General features: G+C 41.8%; 1 protein-coding gene across 1 annotated transcript in view; it reads right to left on the bottom strand.

The window, feature by feature from the left end:
- The window catches only part of LOC139393125 (collagen alpha-1(VII) chain-like), a 109026-nt gene that overhangs the window by 46136 nt on the left and 46924 nt on the right, over window positions 1–15966 (bottom strand). The window contains exons 30-55 of the mRNA XM_071141492.1: window positions 14952–15032; window positions 14103–14129; window positions 13342–13386; window positions 13008–13085; window positions 12691–12786; window positions 12318–12344; window positions 11800–11853; window positions 11351–11422; window positions 11096–11155; window positions 10945–10980; window positions 10771–10815; window positions 10003–10038; window positions 9423–9467; window positions 5181–5216; window positions 4858–4893; window positions 4708–4740; window positions 3445–3516; window positions 2637–2696; window positions 2370–2405; window positions 2172–2252; window positions 1870–1905; window positions 1037–1081; window positions 858–929; window positions 699–725; window positions 327–356; window positions 9–47 (exon numbers count right to left, since the gene is read on the bottom strand). Coding sequence (XP_070997593.1) covers window positions 9–47; window positions 327–356; window positions 699–725; window positions 858–929; window positions 1037–1081; window positions 1870–1905; window positions 2172–2252; window positions 2370–2405; window positions 2637–2696; window positions 3445–3516; window positions 4708–4740; window positions 4858–4893; window positions 5181–5216; window positions 9423–9467; window positions 10003–10038; window positions 10771–10815; window positions 10945–10980; window positions 11096–11155; window positions 11351–11422; window positions 11800–11853; window positions 12318–12344; window positions 12691–12786; window positions 13008–13085; window positions 13342–13386; window positions 14103–14129; window positions 14952–15032 — 1305 coding nt within the window. The remainder of the gene's footprint in view (window positions 1–8; window positions 48–326; window positions 357–698; window positions 726–857; window positions 930–1036; window positions 1082–1869; window positions 1906–2171; window positions 2253–2369; window positions 2406–2636; window positions 2697–3444; window positions 3517–4707; window positions 4741–4857; window positions 4894–5180; window positions 5217–9422; window positions 9468–10002; window positions 10039–10770; window positions 10816–10944; window positions 10981–11095; window positions 11156–11350; window positions 11423–11799; window positions 11854–12317; window positions 12345–12690; window positions 12787–13007; window positions 13086–13341; window positions 13387–14102; window positions 14130–14951; window positions 15033–15966) is intronic.

Consider the following 15966-nt stretch of genomic DNA (forward strand, 5'->3'; position numbering starts at 1 on the left):
TATCTCACCTTGATCACCCTAGTCAGGATATTGTTGTCTGAACTGAACTGGAGGGAACAAACACAACAGAAATATGAAACAAGTCCAGTCCTCTTCATAAAGGGTCTTGAAAGGGTTAAATTAAAGATGGACTAGTCATATGAAACTAAATGAACCAACCCAAAAAAGTTAATGTTCAATCACATGTTTTCATCTAACTCCCTGGATATATAATCTAACCCCTTGGGCTTCTAGGAGCATCAAGCATCTTCTCCCTGGTTCCATCTGCCAGGGATGGCTGAGTTCATGGAAAGTTGTTCTGAAGAGGTAACGGATGATGGACTTACTTGCGCGCCTCCCGGAGGTCCTGGTTTTCCCTTCAGAGGCGAGACCATGGGAACAAAACAAGAGGTATGTGCGGTCAACTAGTGGCTAGTAAACACATGCTAGCTGAGCAGTCCTGCATCACCATCACAATACTGATGGGAGATGCAACACTCACTCAAGGGGAACATAACATGATTAATAAAGCTAGGATTTTTCATTTGTGCATTTATCAGGCTAGGAATATAATTAGAAACACAAGAGTGTTGATGTTCCTGAACAATGGGCGAAGTCAGTGACGTGAGACATTGACCTAAACCAAGTGTGATGGAGAGTCAGTCAACCGCTGCATGCAGTGATACATGTCTGTCATGTTGTTGTGAATGTACACCTACAGGCTCTCCTTTCTTTCCCTCCGTTCCCTGAAACAAAGAGCAAATCATATCGCTGAACATATCCAACCACGCCGAGCAATTCAAATCAATCAGGTTTGTATCTTTGACAGTGACTAATAAAGTTTTACAAACAAAATAGTAAAGTCAGACAATGCTTACAGGCAAACCAATGTTCCCGGTATCTCCTTTCTCTGCTGGGTCCCCTGGTCGTCCCGGTAACCCCAGTGGGCCCTACAGTCACAGTATAGAGTGAGGATAAGCCAAGAAATATCCACTCCAAGCAACAGTGCAGCATATTTCAAACTTTATAAGAGTTGGGTAGAACATGGAGACATTACCCTTGTTCCTCTCTCACCAGGCTCACCCGCTGGTCCCTGCTCTCCCTGAGGAGAAAGCATTCATAACAGAGAGAAAAACTGTGACTCACCGCATGTTTGTGGGTGTTGTATCCAATCATATGCTGTAGGTGCTGTGTCTAAATATAATGCTGTTGTAGCGATTGAGGAGGAACAGCAGGATTGGGGCTTGAACCAGTAAACCAGAGGTAACATGGCGAGTGAATTACCCTGTGCCATAGAGGTTCAGAGCTATTGGCAGAAGTTTCATTGCATTTACGGTAAGTTACATACAAGGAGACTATACTGAAATATAAACTGGGGGGTTCAAGCCCTGAATGCTGATTGGCTGAAGGCCATGGTATATTAGACCGTATACCACGGGTATGACAAAACATTTATTTGTACTGCTCTAATTACGTTGGTAACCAGTTCATAATAGCAACAAGGAACCTCTGGGGTTTGTGATATATGGACAATAATTATTTTTTATTTGATTTATTTTACCTTTATTTAACTAGGCAAGTCAGTTAAGAACAAATTCTTATTTTCAATGACAGCCTAGGAACATGGGGTTATCTGCCTTGTTTAGGGGCAGAACGACAGATTTGTACCTTGTCGGCTCGGAGATTCGATCTTGCACCCTTTTGGTTACTAGTCCAACGCTCTAACCACTAGGCTACCTGCATATGCCATGGCTAAGGGCAGTGTCCAGGCACTATGCGTTGCATCGTGCATAAGAACAGCCCTTAGCTGTGGTATATTGGCCATATACCACACATCCTCGGGCCTTATTGCTTAAATATTGTCCAGCGGATACAGATGCATGAACTCACCCGTAGTCCTGATTCTCCTTTGATTCCAGGCACACCCTATAAACAAGGATAATTGTCACGCCAATAGTGTCATCTAACCCATGCTGACTGTTTGAAGAACTATGTGAATGTATTGATCCCATTTATCGCTCGCACGCACGCACGCACACACACACACACACACACACACACACACACACACACACACACACACACACACACACACACACACACACACACACACACACACACACACACACACACACACACACACACACACACACACACATCATTGCAATAACAGCCAGTCATGATTTACTTACATCTTTACCTCTTAGTCCTGGTGCTCCAGGATTCCCGGGGACCCCAACAGTTCCCCCTGCCCCTTTAGAGCCATCGTGCCCCTGTAAAGATGGAATCACTGACACGCTGCGTGTACTTTTTATTTGAATATCTCTAAAATGTCCCTACAATGTAATGATATTGATGGCATGTAAAGTGGACTGAGAGAAGTTATTTACCTTGGGTCCAGGTTTCCCAGACAAGCCAACATTTCCCTGTAAGGTGGAGGAGACCAACAAACGCATCAAACATGTCAGCCTGTCCTAGAGTACATCATGGCTCATCTGACCAATAGAAAAAATCGATAAATATGCATATCTAACTTATCAGGTGCAGGACAGAAGATCCTATCAAAGAAAAGGAAATGTCCAGAACAGTATGCTCCCATGGTGATTTAATCAGACAACCATCTGACCAATGACACACACCGGTAGTGAAGCACTCACCCTTTCACCGTTTTCTCCCTTTGGTCCCTGCTGTCCAGGAATGCCGAACCCAGGACTACCCTGTAGAAACCCAACAGACAGACCACACACACAACACTGTTGTTTCTCTATCCGGCCGTCACAACACAATAATATGTTATATGTGACTGTTGTATCAACCCTGTGATTGTTATGTTGACCATGTAATTGTTGTGTCGACCATGTGATTGTTATGTTGACCATGTAATTGTTGTGTCGACCATGTGATTGTTATGTTGACCATGTAATTGTTGTGTCGACCATGTGATTGTTATGTCGACCATGTAATTGTTGTGTCGACCATGTGATTGTTATGTTGACCATGTAATTGTTGTGTCGACCATGTGATTGTTAAACCTACCATGGGATTGTTATGTTGACCATGTAATTGTTGTGTCGACCATGTGATTGTTAAACCTACCATGTGATTGTTATGTTGACCATGTAATTGTTGTGTCGACCATGTGATTGTTGTGTCGACCATGTGATTGTTATGTTGACCATGTGATTGTTATGTTGACCATGTGATTGTTATGTTGACCATGTGATTGTTATGTTGACCATGTGATTGTTATGTTGACCATGTGATTGTTGTGTCGACCATGTGATTGTTATGTTGACCATGTGATTGTTATGTTGACCATGTGATTGTTATGTTGACCATGTGATTGTTATGTTGACCATGTGATTGTTATGTCTGCTGGGTAGGGGTGAATTTCAGGTTAGGAAATGGGTTATGGTGGAACCTGAGGTAATGACAAGATGGATGACACTATTCTGTGTGGTTTACCTTCTCTCCTTTGACTCCTTGGACCCCTTTTACTCCCTGGGGTCCAGTCGGACCGATGGGACCAATGTCACCCTGAGTAACACAACACAGACAGTCACACACACACACAGGCCAATCAATAAACACAACACAGACAGTCACAGACACACAGGACAATCAATAAACACTACAACCACTTACAGAACAACAATGAAAAGCAGCTTAGCAACCAAGGGGGCCTTTGACGTGTTGTTTTAACAAAGAAAGATCTGAAGAGCCCCTCCTTAAACTCTAACTTTTAACAATAGATCTTGGACGACTACATCTAGAGAGGAAATAGCCATCTCTGTGGTGTATCATGGGTAATCCATGAGTCCCCAGTGGCCACTAAGCAGAAATGTAATTGTGTTGTTTGTTGACAGGCAGGCCTGGGGATTTGGTCCTTGTTGTGAGAGAATACTCCCACCACCAATTAACAGCACTTTAACTGTTAGGATACGATGGCTTAGGGTTTGTTGTAATGCAGATGTGTGGTTAGGGGCACCTTAGGGTTTGTTGTAATGCAGATGTGTGGTTAGGGGCACCTTAGGGTTTGTTGTAATGCAGATGTGTGGTTAGGGGCACCTTAGAGTTTGTTGTAATGCAGATGTGTGGTTAGGGGTACCTTAGGGTTTGTTGTAATGCAGATGTGTGGTTAGGGGTACCTTAGGGTTGGTTGTAATGCAGATGTGTGGTTAGGGGCACCTTAGGGTTTGTTGTAATGCAGATGTGTGGTTAGGGGCACCTTAGGGTTTGTTGTAATGCAGATGTGTGGTTAGGGGCACCTTAGGGTTTGTTGTAATGCAGATGTGTGGTTAGGGGCACCTTAGGGTTTGTTGTAATGCAGATGTGTGGTTAGGGGCACCTTAGGATTTGTTGTAATGCAGATGTGTGGTTAGGGGCACCTTAGGGTTTGTTGTAATGCAGATGTGTGGTTAGGGGCACCTTAGAGTTTGTTGTAATGCAGATGTGTGGTTAGGGGCACCTTAGGGTTTGTTGTAATGCAGATGTGTGGTTAGGGGCACCTTAGGGTTTGTTGTAATGCAGATGTGTGGTTAGGGGCACCTTAGGGTTTGTTGTAATGCAGATGTCTGGTTAGGGGCACCTTAGGGTTTGTTGTAATGCAGATGTGTGGTTAGGGGCACCTTAGGGTTTGTTGTAATGCAGATGTGTGGTTAGGGGCACCTTAGGGTTTGCAGGTTTTACCTAAAGTTAAAAATACTAAAACAATAATAAGCCACTTACCCTGGTACCCTTCTTTCCTGTGGGACCAAGGATCTGTTGTGATGAAACGGAGAGTAAGCATAATATTATGCAGGATTTGATAGTACTGTGTATAAAGCATGTATTTAGGTAAATATAGTCAGGGATAATTATTTGGTATTGTAACATTACCCCTTTGGCTGGGTCACCAGGAACTCCTCTCTGTCCCTGTGGAGTGAGACCAAAGGCTTACTTACCTCTCTCACTCTCACTAACACTCACACTAACACTCACACTCTCACTAACACTCTCACTAACACTCTCACTAACACTCTCACTAACACTCACTAACTCTCACTAACACTCTCACTAACACTCTCACTAACACTCACTAACACTCTCACTAACACTCTCACTAACACTCTCACTAACACTCTCACTAACACTCTCACTAACACTCTCACTAACACTCACACTAACACTCACACTAACACTCACACTCCATGAATACTCACCTCGTCACCCTTCTGGCCAAGAGCCCCCGCAAAGCCCTGAGAGAGCGGAGGACAATATATCTATTCATATCCTGAACAATACACATAACAGACTTACCTGAACTTATTATACAGAAAAGAAATATATCTTGCTAAATAAGGTCCTCAAATCTCATAACTAGGGCCCTGTGTTTTGGTTAATCATGTCACATGACCTGGATTTGAAGCTTTTTCATGAAACTGTCCCCTTTTCTTTTTATGTCAATTGATCCAGCACCATCCTCAGACAATTGGTCCAGCACCATCCTCAGACAATTGGTCCAGCACCATCCTCAGACAATTGGTCCAGCACCATCCTCAGACAATTGGTCCAGCACCATGCTCAGACAATTGGTCCAGCACCATCCTCAGACAATTGGTCCAGCACCATCCTCAGACAATTGGTCCAGCACCATCCTCAGACAATTGGTCCAGCACCATCCTCAGACAATTGGTCCAGCACCATCCTCAGACAATTGGTCCAGCACCATCCTCAGACAATTGGTCCAGCACCATCCTCAGACAATTGGTCCAGCACCATCCTCAGACAATTGGTCCAGCACCATCCTCAGACAATTGGTCCAGCACCATCCTCAGACAATTGGTCCAGCACCATCCTCAGACAATTGGTCCAGCACCATCCTCAGACAATTGCTTTCATTTTTGGTGTAATTCTAATTTCTGGAAAAGGCTTAAAATAAATCTAGATCATATAACATGATAGCCAAGAACACATAGGCCTACTCATAACATACGAGTCATAAAAAGGTACATTTCGACAACATTCATATTTATTTGTTATGGGTTACAGTGTTAATTGGCCAATTGAAATAATAATATTAATGTCAGTCAATATCAGCCATTGGAGCAAATGCTTGACTGAAATTATTCATACTTTTCCAAACATAAACAGTGCCTTCGAAAAGTATTCAGACCCCTGACTTCTTCCACATTTTGTTACATTACAGCCTAATTCTAAAATTGATTATATAAAATAAAAATCCTCAGCAATCTACACACAATACCCCATAATGACAAAGCAAATAAAGGTTTTTAGAATTTTTTGCAAATGTATAAAATAATATATAAAAAATACCTTATTTACATAGGTATTCAGACCCTTTGAAATGGATAATCCTTGAGATGTTTCTACAACTTGATTGGAGTCCACCTGTGGTACATTTAATTGATTGGACATGATTTGGAAAGGCACACACCTGTCTATTCAAGGTCCCACAGTTGACACAGCATGTCAGAGCAAAAACTAAGCCATGAGGTCAAAGGAATTGTCCGTAGAGCTCCGAGACAGGATTGTCTAGGCACAGATCTGGGGAAGGGTACCAACAAATGTCTGCAGCATTGAAGGTCCCCAAGAACACAGTGGCCTCAATCATTCTTAAGTGGATTAAGTTTGGAACCACCAAGAATCATTCTAGAGCTGGCCGCCCGGCCAAACTGAGCAATCAGGGGAGAAGGGCCTTGGTCAGGGAGGTGACCAAGAACCAGATGGTCACTCTGACAGAGCTCTAGAGTTCTTCTGTGGAGATGGGAGAACCTTCCAGAAGGACAACCATCTCTGCAGAACTCCACTATTCAGGATTTTATGGTAGAGTGGCCTGACGAAGCCACTTCTCAGTTTTGTCAAAAGGCACCTAAAGACTCTCAGACCATGAGAAACAAGATTCTCTGGTCTGACGAAACCAAGATTCAACTCTTTGGCCTGAATGCCAAGCGTCACATCTGGAGGAAACCTGGCACCATCCTACGGTAAAGCATGGTGGTGGCAGCATCATGCTGTGGGGATGTTTTTCAGTGGCAGGGAATGGGAGACTAGTCATGATTGAGGCAAAGATGAACGGAGTGAAGTACAGAGAGATCCTTGATGAAAACCTACTCCAGAGGACTCAGGACCTCAGACAGTGGCAAAGGTTCACCATCCAACAGGACAATGACCCTAAGCACAGAGCCAAGACAGCGCAGGAGTGGCTTCGGGACAAGTCTCTGAATGTCCTTGACTGGCCCAGCCAGAGCCCGGACTTGAACCCAATCAAACATCTCTGGAGAGACCTGAAAATAGCTGTGCAGTGACTCTCCCCATCCAACCTGTGGAGTAGAATGGGAGAAACTCCCCAAATACAGGTGTGCTAAGCTTGTAGCGTCATAGCCAAGAAGACTCAATGCTGTAATTGCTGCCAAAGGTGCGTCAACAAAGTACTGAGTAAATGTAAATGTTATATATATATATATATATACATATATATATTTAATTAGCTTTGTCATTATGAGGTATTGTGTGTAGATTGATGAAGGAAAAAAACTATTTAATCAATTTTAGGATAAGGCTGTAACCTAACAAAATGTGGAAAAAGTCAAGGAGTCTGAATACTTTCCGAAGGCACTGTATAATGGAACTCAGAAGGCACTGTATAATGGAACTCAGAAGGAACAGTATAATGGAACTCAGAAGGCACTGTATAATGGAACTCAGAAGGCACTGTATAATGGAACTCAGAAGGCACTGTATAATGGAACTCAGAAGGCACTGCATAATGGAACTCAGAAGGAACTGTATAATGGAACTCAGAAGGCACTGTATAATGGAACTCAGAAGGCACTGTATAATGGAACTCAGAAGGCACTGTATAATGGAACTCAGAAGGCACTGTATAATGGAACTCAGAAGGCACTGTATAATGGAACTCAGAAGGCACTGCATAATGGAACTCAGAAGGCACTGCATAATGGAACTCAGAAGGCACTGCATAATGGAACTCAGAAGGCACTGCATAATGGAACTCAGAAGGCACTGTATAATGGAACTTAGAAGGCACTGCATAATGGAACTCAGAAGGCACTGTATAATGGAACTCAGAAGGCACTGCATAATGGAACTCAGAAGGCACTGTATAATGGAACTTAGAAGGCACTGTATAATGGAACTCAGAAGGCACTGTATAATGGAACTCAGAAGGCACTGTATAATGGAACTCAGAAGGCACTGCATAATGGAACTCAGAAGGAACTGTATAATGGAACTCAGAAGGCACTGCATAATGGAACTCAGAAGGCACTGTATAATGGAACTCAGAAGGCACTGTATAATGGAACTCAGAAGGCACTGCATAATGGAACTCAGAAGGCACTGTATAATGGAACTCAGAAGGCACTGTATAATGGAACTCAGAAGGCACTGTATAATGGAACTCAGAAGGCACTGTATAATGGAACTTAGAAGGCACTGCATAATGGAACTCAGAAGGCACTGTATAATGGAACTCAGAAGGCACTGTATAATGGAACTCAGAAGGCACTGTATAATGGAACTCAGAAGGCACTGTATAATGGAACTCAGAAGGCACTGCATAATGGAACTCAGAAGGCACTCTATAATGGAACTCAGAAGGCACTGCATAATGGAACTCAGAAGGCACTGTATAATGGAACTCAGAAGGCACTGTATAATGGAACTCAGAAGGAACTGTATAATGGAACTCAGAAGGTAATAATTTGAGATAAATTTGAGATAATGATGATGATGATTTGAGATAAACCTCCTGTATTTATTATGCACATTGCAATTAGGTTGAATTAAAGCTTAGTGATGCAAGACCTTCTCAGATAGACCATTAGTCCTGACACACCCATAGCCGTGGGAGGTAGGGGTGCTGAGGGTTCTGCAGCACCCCCTGAAAAATCAGAATAAAAAAAAACATATTAATAATAATAATAAAAGTAGTGCACTGGGCCTTTACTAGTCGTCTATTAGCAGGCCGATGTAGCCCATGGCTGGACAGGTTGGAGGAGGATGGCTGCCCACTTCAATCTAATCAGCTGGGTTAATTTCCCTAAGGTAGACACACTCCTTCACACAGATAATGTGTGGAGGGAGAGGGCAGGGGAAGTGGGTTCACCTAACTAGTTGCAAACTTTCTCAATGAAAAGTTACAACACAAGCGATTTGAAGGATAAAGAGAGCAAATTTGTAACCAGAGGATTTGTGAAGGGAGGGTAAGCCATAAAAGCCCTACAGACTGTAAGTCAGGAGACTCGAGGCCGTCTTCAATAGGCACCAAATGGAAGACAAACTGAAACGGAGAGGGACTACCCGGACTTGTCCAGTAAGAAACACTCATTTTTGTTTTCTGTTTCTGCATGCTCAAATGAACACAGCCCAGGTTTGGTAGTGTGGTAATGATTGATTCTGTAATGGCTGGTTATACTCACTGTCACTCCCTGTGTTCCCATAGGCCCCACCTCTCCTCGATCGCCCTGTAGGAGACATAACCATAACATTACCACCACATTATCACCATGATCATAATCTGATGAGCTACTCACACACCTGACTGTAGAGTAAAAACATACTATCTATCGTAGCAGGAGATGTGATAACTGTTATGAGGTGGGGACTTGCACTTCATTGGCTTGTGCTCGGACTGGCGTATGCAAACAGATGCACGGGCGCGCGCACACACACACACACACACACACACACACACACACACACACACACACACACACACACACACACACACACACACACACACACACACACACACACACACACACACACACACACACACACACACACACACACACACACACACACACACACACACACAGCTTAATGGATCTGATCACATTCTAAGCCATACACAGCCCAGTGATTGACCTGGAGCTGAAATAAATAGATTTTCTCATTTAATCAGCTGATGAAACACCACTCTTATTAATTATTCAGAGAATATTTCAATATGAGGTGGCGTAATGAGCGGTAGAGCAAATCAGTGTGGATTTAACTGACCTTATCCCCTTGGATGCCTTTCACTCCCTTCTTCCCCTAAAGGAGGAGAGGAACAGTAGTGGAAAAAGTACTCACACCTCATACTTGATTAAAAGTCAAGATACTTTAATAGAATGACTCAAGTAAAAGTGAAGTCACCCAGTAAAATACTACTTGAGTAAAAGTATTTGGTTTTAAATATACTTAAGCATCAAAAGTAAATGTAATTGTTAAAATATACTTAAGTATCAAAAGTAAAAATACAAATAATGGAACATTCCTTATATTAAGCAAACCAGACAGCACAATTTTCTTGTTTTTTAATTTACGGATAGCCAAGGTCACATTCCAACACTCAGACATCATTTAAAAACAAAGCATTTGTGTTTAGTGAGTCCGCCAGATCAGAGGCAGTAGGGGTGACAAGGGAGGTTCTCTTGAGTGTGCAAATTGGATAATTTTCTGTCCTCCAAAGCATTCAAAATGTACCGAGTACTTTTGGGTGTCAGGGAAATGTATGAAGTAAAAAGTACATCATTTTCCTTAGGAATGTAGTGAAGTAAAAGTAAAAGTTGTCAAAAATATAAATACTAAAGTAAAGTACAGATATTCAAAAAAACGATTTAAGTATTACTTTAAAGTATTTTTATCTTAAGTACTTTACACCACTGGAGAGAAACCATCCAGCCGGAATAATTTAATTACGAAAGTCTGTATATAAAGTACATGATAATGGTCTCCACTTTTGTATGTGTATCCAATATAAACAAATATAAAGTTGATGCATACCCGTGGTCCGACAACCCCTTGTATCCCTTGAACACCAGCATCTCCCTTAGAAAGACAGAACAAAGATGATACTTCAATGGTGTGAATAACTAGGTCCATACTGCAGTCCAACGGGTTTGCAGAGTTCCTATGTTGTTTGAGCATCAAATCAAAGTGTTAACATAAATGAAGTACCTTTAGTCCCTCAGGTCCTGATAGGCCTATATTTCCCTGCAAGACAAAGTTAAACCAATGATTAGCTAATACGTGACTAACAAACTACACAATTGAGGTGAAGCGATACACACACTTCATGTTGATGAGTCCATGTATGAACTGTTTGTACCTTCTCCCCTGGCTCTCCACGAGGCCCCTGGACACCGGGAACCCCGATCCCCTCCTCTCCCTGGGAAGAACAGCACAAATCACCAATCAGAATCCTATCATAACCGTAATCAAATCAACATGCAGTATGATACCCACATAAACCAATAGTATTCAAATATGATATTCGCTGTGGCTTCATTCAAATATACAGAGGAAACCACAAGATAATGTCCCTTCAGGTATACTGTAACTTCTTGGTGAAGGACACTCTTACCTTATATCCCTTTTGACCTGGGAAGCCTGGAACACCATCAATTCCAATGGGACCAGGTAACCCTGCTTGGCCCTGGTTTGAGACAGACAACAAGGAAAGGAAGAAAGATTGAACAACACATGAACTAAAAGCCAATACTTAGAAATAGCAATGTGGTATTATAGTTTAATTAACACAAACTGAGCATAATTAATCATCATAGTTTGGTGGGTGCTTATATTTGTCCTATTCAGAAAGTGATGTCTCTCCCTGAGACACCATCAGAGACTTGTTTCATGGCCAGTGTCTGAAATTATCAATGGCAACCCTGAAGCAATTAGGGTTAAGTGCCTTGCTCAAGATCACATTGACAGGTTTTTCACCTTGTCGGCTTTGGAATTCAAACTAGTTACTGGCCCAACACTCTAATCGCTAGGCTGCTTGCTGCATAACAGAAACTAAACACTTACATCTTTACCATGATCTCCTTTGTCTCCTTTGGCCCCTGCTTTCCCACGCAAACCCTTTCAAAACATCACAAAACACTAATGTTATTTAATTAATAACATACCAGCAAGGAAAAGAGGTTAAATTTGCATTTATCAAGTTATTGGGCAATATTAAACATAGATGTAGCATGAATGACTTGTATTCATTTCTTTTGTATTTATCCAGGTGAGTCCTGTCGTGACAGGAAGCTCTTTTTCAAAGTAGCCCTGTTAAAGGCACTACATGACCCAATACTAGTTTTGAAAAATCAACACCCATTTCTAGAATTGTCAGCAAAGCCCAAAATGTGTGTTTAAAATGCGATCGCTAAAACTAATTCATAATCCTGGCAGCATTGTTCTATTCATATCAACACCGTGCCAGTTTTTCATTCCAATTTAGGTGAATTCCATTGACTTAGCAAGCTCCATCTTCCCTTGACCCAAAGCAGTAACTATACTGTTGAAGAAAAGAAAGGAGAAAGGAACCACCCACTCACTTTAGCACCTGCCTCCCCATGTTCCCCCTGCAAGGGAAGAATAGAACATAAACACATCAAATCAATCAATGTTGTGAAACCCATATCATTTAAGATTGTTAAGTGACCGGCCACAGAAGGTCAATGTGAAAGACATTTTATCATATGAACTGGTTACAACGGAGTCCCTCAGGGATGTATTTTATCCCCAATATTATTTCCATTGTGTGCTGACAACATGATACTTGTAGTATGTATTTTTGAATGACACATCAACACACATAACATACAGAAAACTCAAAATGGGGTCACAGTCTTGTTGAACGATTATTATTATGTGATATAATAATAATAATAGTATGTAAGATCTACCTGCACTATCTGTCTGTCTTACCTTAACAGATATCCCTGAGGACCCAGGTGAACCTGACTGTCCAGGCAGGCCTGAGGGTCCAGAGACCCCTGGTACACCCGGAGCCCCTTGGGGTCCCTTTTATCAGAGCAGGATAGGACATTAAACAACAACCATATCATTTGTATTCCTTAATCAGAGGAAGCATGTAGTATCAATTATTTATGTTGAACGAACAAAAAGTTTTTTCAGGTAATACAATTTCCAAACCCTTTATGAAACGTGTATATCCCTTTATAAGGCCTTTATAAAGCCTTTGTAAACAAAGTTGTTTTAGGATCTGTGTTGTGAATACTCACTGATGATCCAGGCTCTCCCTTTCGTCCAGGAGCATAATGCCCGTCTCCTATGCCCCCTATAACATACCCAGGCTCCCCCTGGCAGAGAGAGGTCAAAGGTCACATAATATCCCCTTGTGGTGAACTCGTAGTATGATTATCTAAAACTTGAAGATAAAAACAGGCGACTAAGGGTTTGGCATGAAGGCAGGAAGGTCTATAGGTAGAGTTCAAACTTAACGCTTTAATCACATGACCCTATTGGTTAGCATTACATTTTATATTGCACAGATAATCCTAACATTTCTTATAACATCTACTTGCTTCCAGACTCATGTTGTTCGGTTGGACTTACCCTCTCTCCTCTCTGGCCTTTTGGACCAGTGATACCAGGAGGCCCCTGTGATTACAGAAAATAACATTAAAATCGATACATGACAGCGTTCACAATGACACACTAGATCACCTGACAGGAAATCATAAAAGGATGAGTGTAATGACATGATTAGGCAGCCACCTGAAGCCACGGGAAATAAAGTTTTGAATAAAGATGGCTGAATGAATACACACTTGGTCATTGCTCACCAAAGCTAGCTAGTTTAATATTGCATGGTGTCAGAAATAACCGTTGGTTTCACCGTTATGGAACCAATTCAACCCCCACAAACGTTGAGCCTTGAGGGAAACATCTCAGAAAACTGGAGACGACGGATTCAACAGTTTAAGCTAGGAAATAAAACTGAGAAACTTAATTTCATGTGCCCACAGGTGTCAGCATAATCATAGTATTATGGAAAACTGTCACTCAAAGTGCATGGCATTATGATTAGTAACGACATGTTTTATTATGACGGATTAAAAGTGGAGAGTTGTAGAGAACAAGTTGAAAACAGAGACACAGGCATTAATGGCCTTATGAGTCATTCTGAAGAACAAGACCTAGGGTCTGCATCCTAAAAAGCACCCTATTCCCTATATACTGCAGTGCACTAGTGTTGACCAGAGCCCTATAGGTCCTGGTCAAAAGTAGTGCACCAACTTGGGAATAGAGTTTGAGCTTATGGGTACACTACTAGACACTAATAAACATTGCCTCCATAAGCACATTGAACATACCAGATCACCTGGAACACCTTCTAAACCCTGAAACAGAGAGAAAACTGGCATTAGAAACATCTCATTTACATAAGTGGCATAAATTCAAATGTAGTTAATAAGCTGTGAGCAAAACTGTCATTTCAACCAGTTTTGCACAATGGAAGGCTTAAGCTTAATTCCTAGAATAACTTTACTTTGTGGTGACAGGCACACAGAAGCACCTTAAAAAATGTAAATCACACACACACACAGTAACGGTGCATAACAGTCCAATACATCATCCCGATACAATGACTGTACAAAACATTAAGAACACCTGCTCTTTCCATGACATAGACTAACCAAGTGAATCCAGGTTAAATCTATGATCCCTTATTGATGTCATGTGTTAAATCCACTTCAAATGAGTGTAGATGAGGAGGAGACAGGTTAAAGAACCATTTTTAAGCCTTGAGACAATTGAGACATGGGTTGTGTGTGTGTGCAATTCAGAGGGTGAATGGGCAAGACAAAATATTTCAGTGCCTTTGAACAGGGTGTGGTAGAAGGTGCCAGGCGCACCGGTTTGAATATGTCAAGAACTACAACGATGCTGGGTTTTTCATGCTCAACAGGTTCCCGTGTGTATCAAGACTGGACCACCACACAAAGGACTTCCAGCCATCTTGAGACAACTGTGAGAAGCATTGGAGTCAGCATGGGCAAGCATCCCTGTGGAACCCTTTCAACAGCTTGTCGAGTCCATTCCCTGACAAATTGAGGCTGTTCTGATGGCAAAAGGGGATGCAACTCAATATTAGGAAGGTGTTCCTAATGTTTTGAACACTCAGAGTACAACAAGACTGTTTCTTTCTTTGTTAGATTTACCCGTTGTCCGGCTGAACCTGGGGGTCCGGTTCGTCCTGGTCGTCCTGGCAACCCGGGGACACCATCTGTTCCAGGAAGTCCCTGTTAAATGAAAAAAATACAGTGCCAAAAAATACACAACACAGATTTGTTTTCCCTTTTTCTTTTCTGTTTGTCTTCTGTATCTGTTTTGATTCCACTATCATTGTTCTACTACACACCTTCACGTCATAAAAACACATTACACAACCAAGAAGAAAGATTGAAAAAGGAGTACTGACCCAAATATAACATTTGATCTCTGTTTCTATGTGAAGTCCAGTATCAATGAACACTGAGGACACACTGAGATCAATAGGATCATTGTATTGTTGTTGATTTGCTATGCCTGGCGCTAAGCTGAGTGGAGGTGGAAGGTGTGCTATCCTGGGCCCGGTTTCCCGAAAGCAATGGAATTTAGGCTTCCCATGTTTTAACGATGCATCTTTCCTACAACGGCCAACGGTTTAACATGCATTTCCCAAAACACCACGCAGAAAAAACACTCGCTAAGTGCGTCGTTGGAGCATGTGTCAATACTGATAGGGTGGAAAGAAAGGCAGCACTGCTCTCGGATCAGCTTTCTCCATTAAAATCTTACCTTAACATTAGAATTATTCCACAATACTGACAATGGGTCAGCTCCTAGAGCTATATTATCACCTAATGGCTGCTAATATTGAGGCAGCTTATTCTAATGCTTACCCTATAGTAATTACACTCAATCACAGATTCATTTGGCACATCATTGCACACGTTCTTACACATCATGAAATATATATAAATTACAGACAGCTTAGCTTACTAATATAACTCCGTTAACTGAACATGTAGTTAAATATTATTTAAATATTTAGGCCTACATTATGTAGCCTATAATACAGTCATCTAGCGTTGAATTTTAAACATCTTTTTATCCTTCACTTCCCACTAGGCACAGATGTCTATTCAACATCTTTTCCATGTTGGTTTAACGTCATTTCATTGAAGTGATGTG

This window comes from Oncorhynchus clarkii, chromosome 33, assembly GCF_045791955.1.
Source record: "Oncorhynchus clarkii lewisi isolate Uvic-CL-2024 chromosome 33, UVic_Ocla_1.0, whole genome shotgun sequence".
Classification (NCBI taxonomy): domain Eukaryota; kingdom Metazoa; phylum Chordata; class Actinopteri; order Salmoniformes; family Salmonidae; genus Oncorhynchus; species Oncorhynchus clarkii.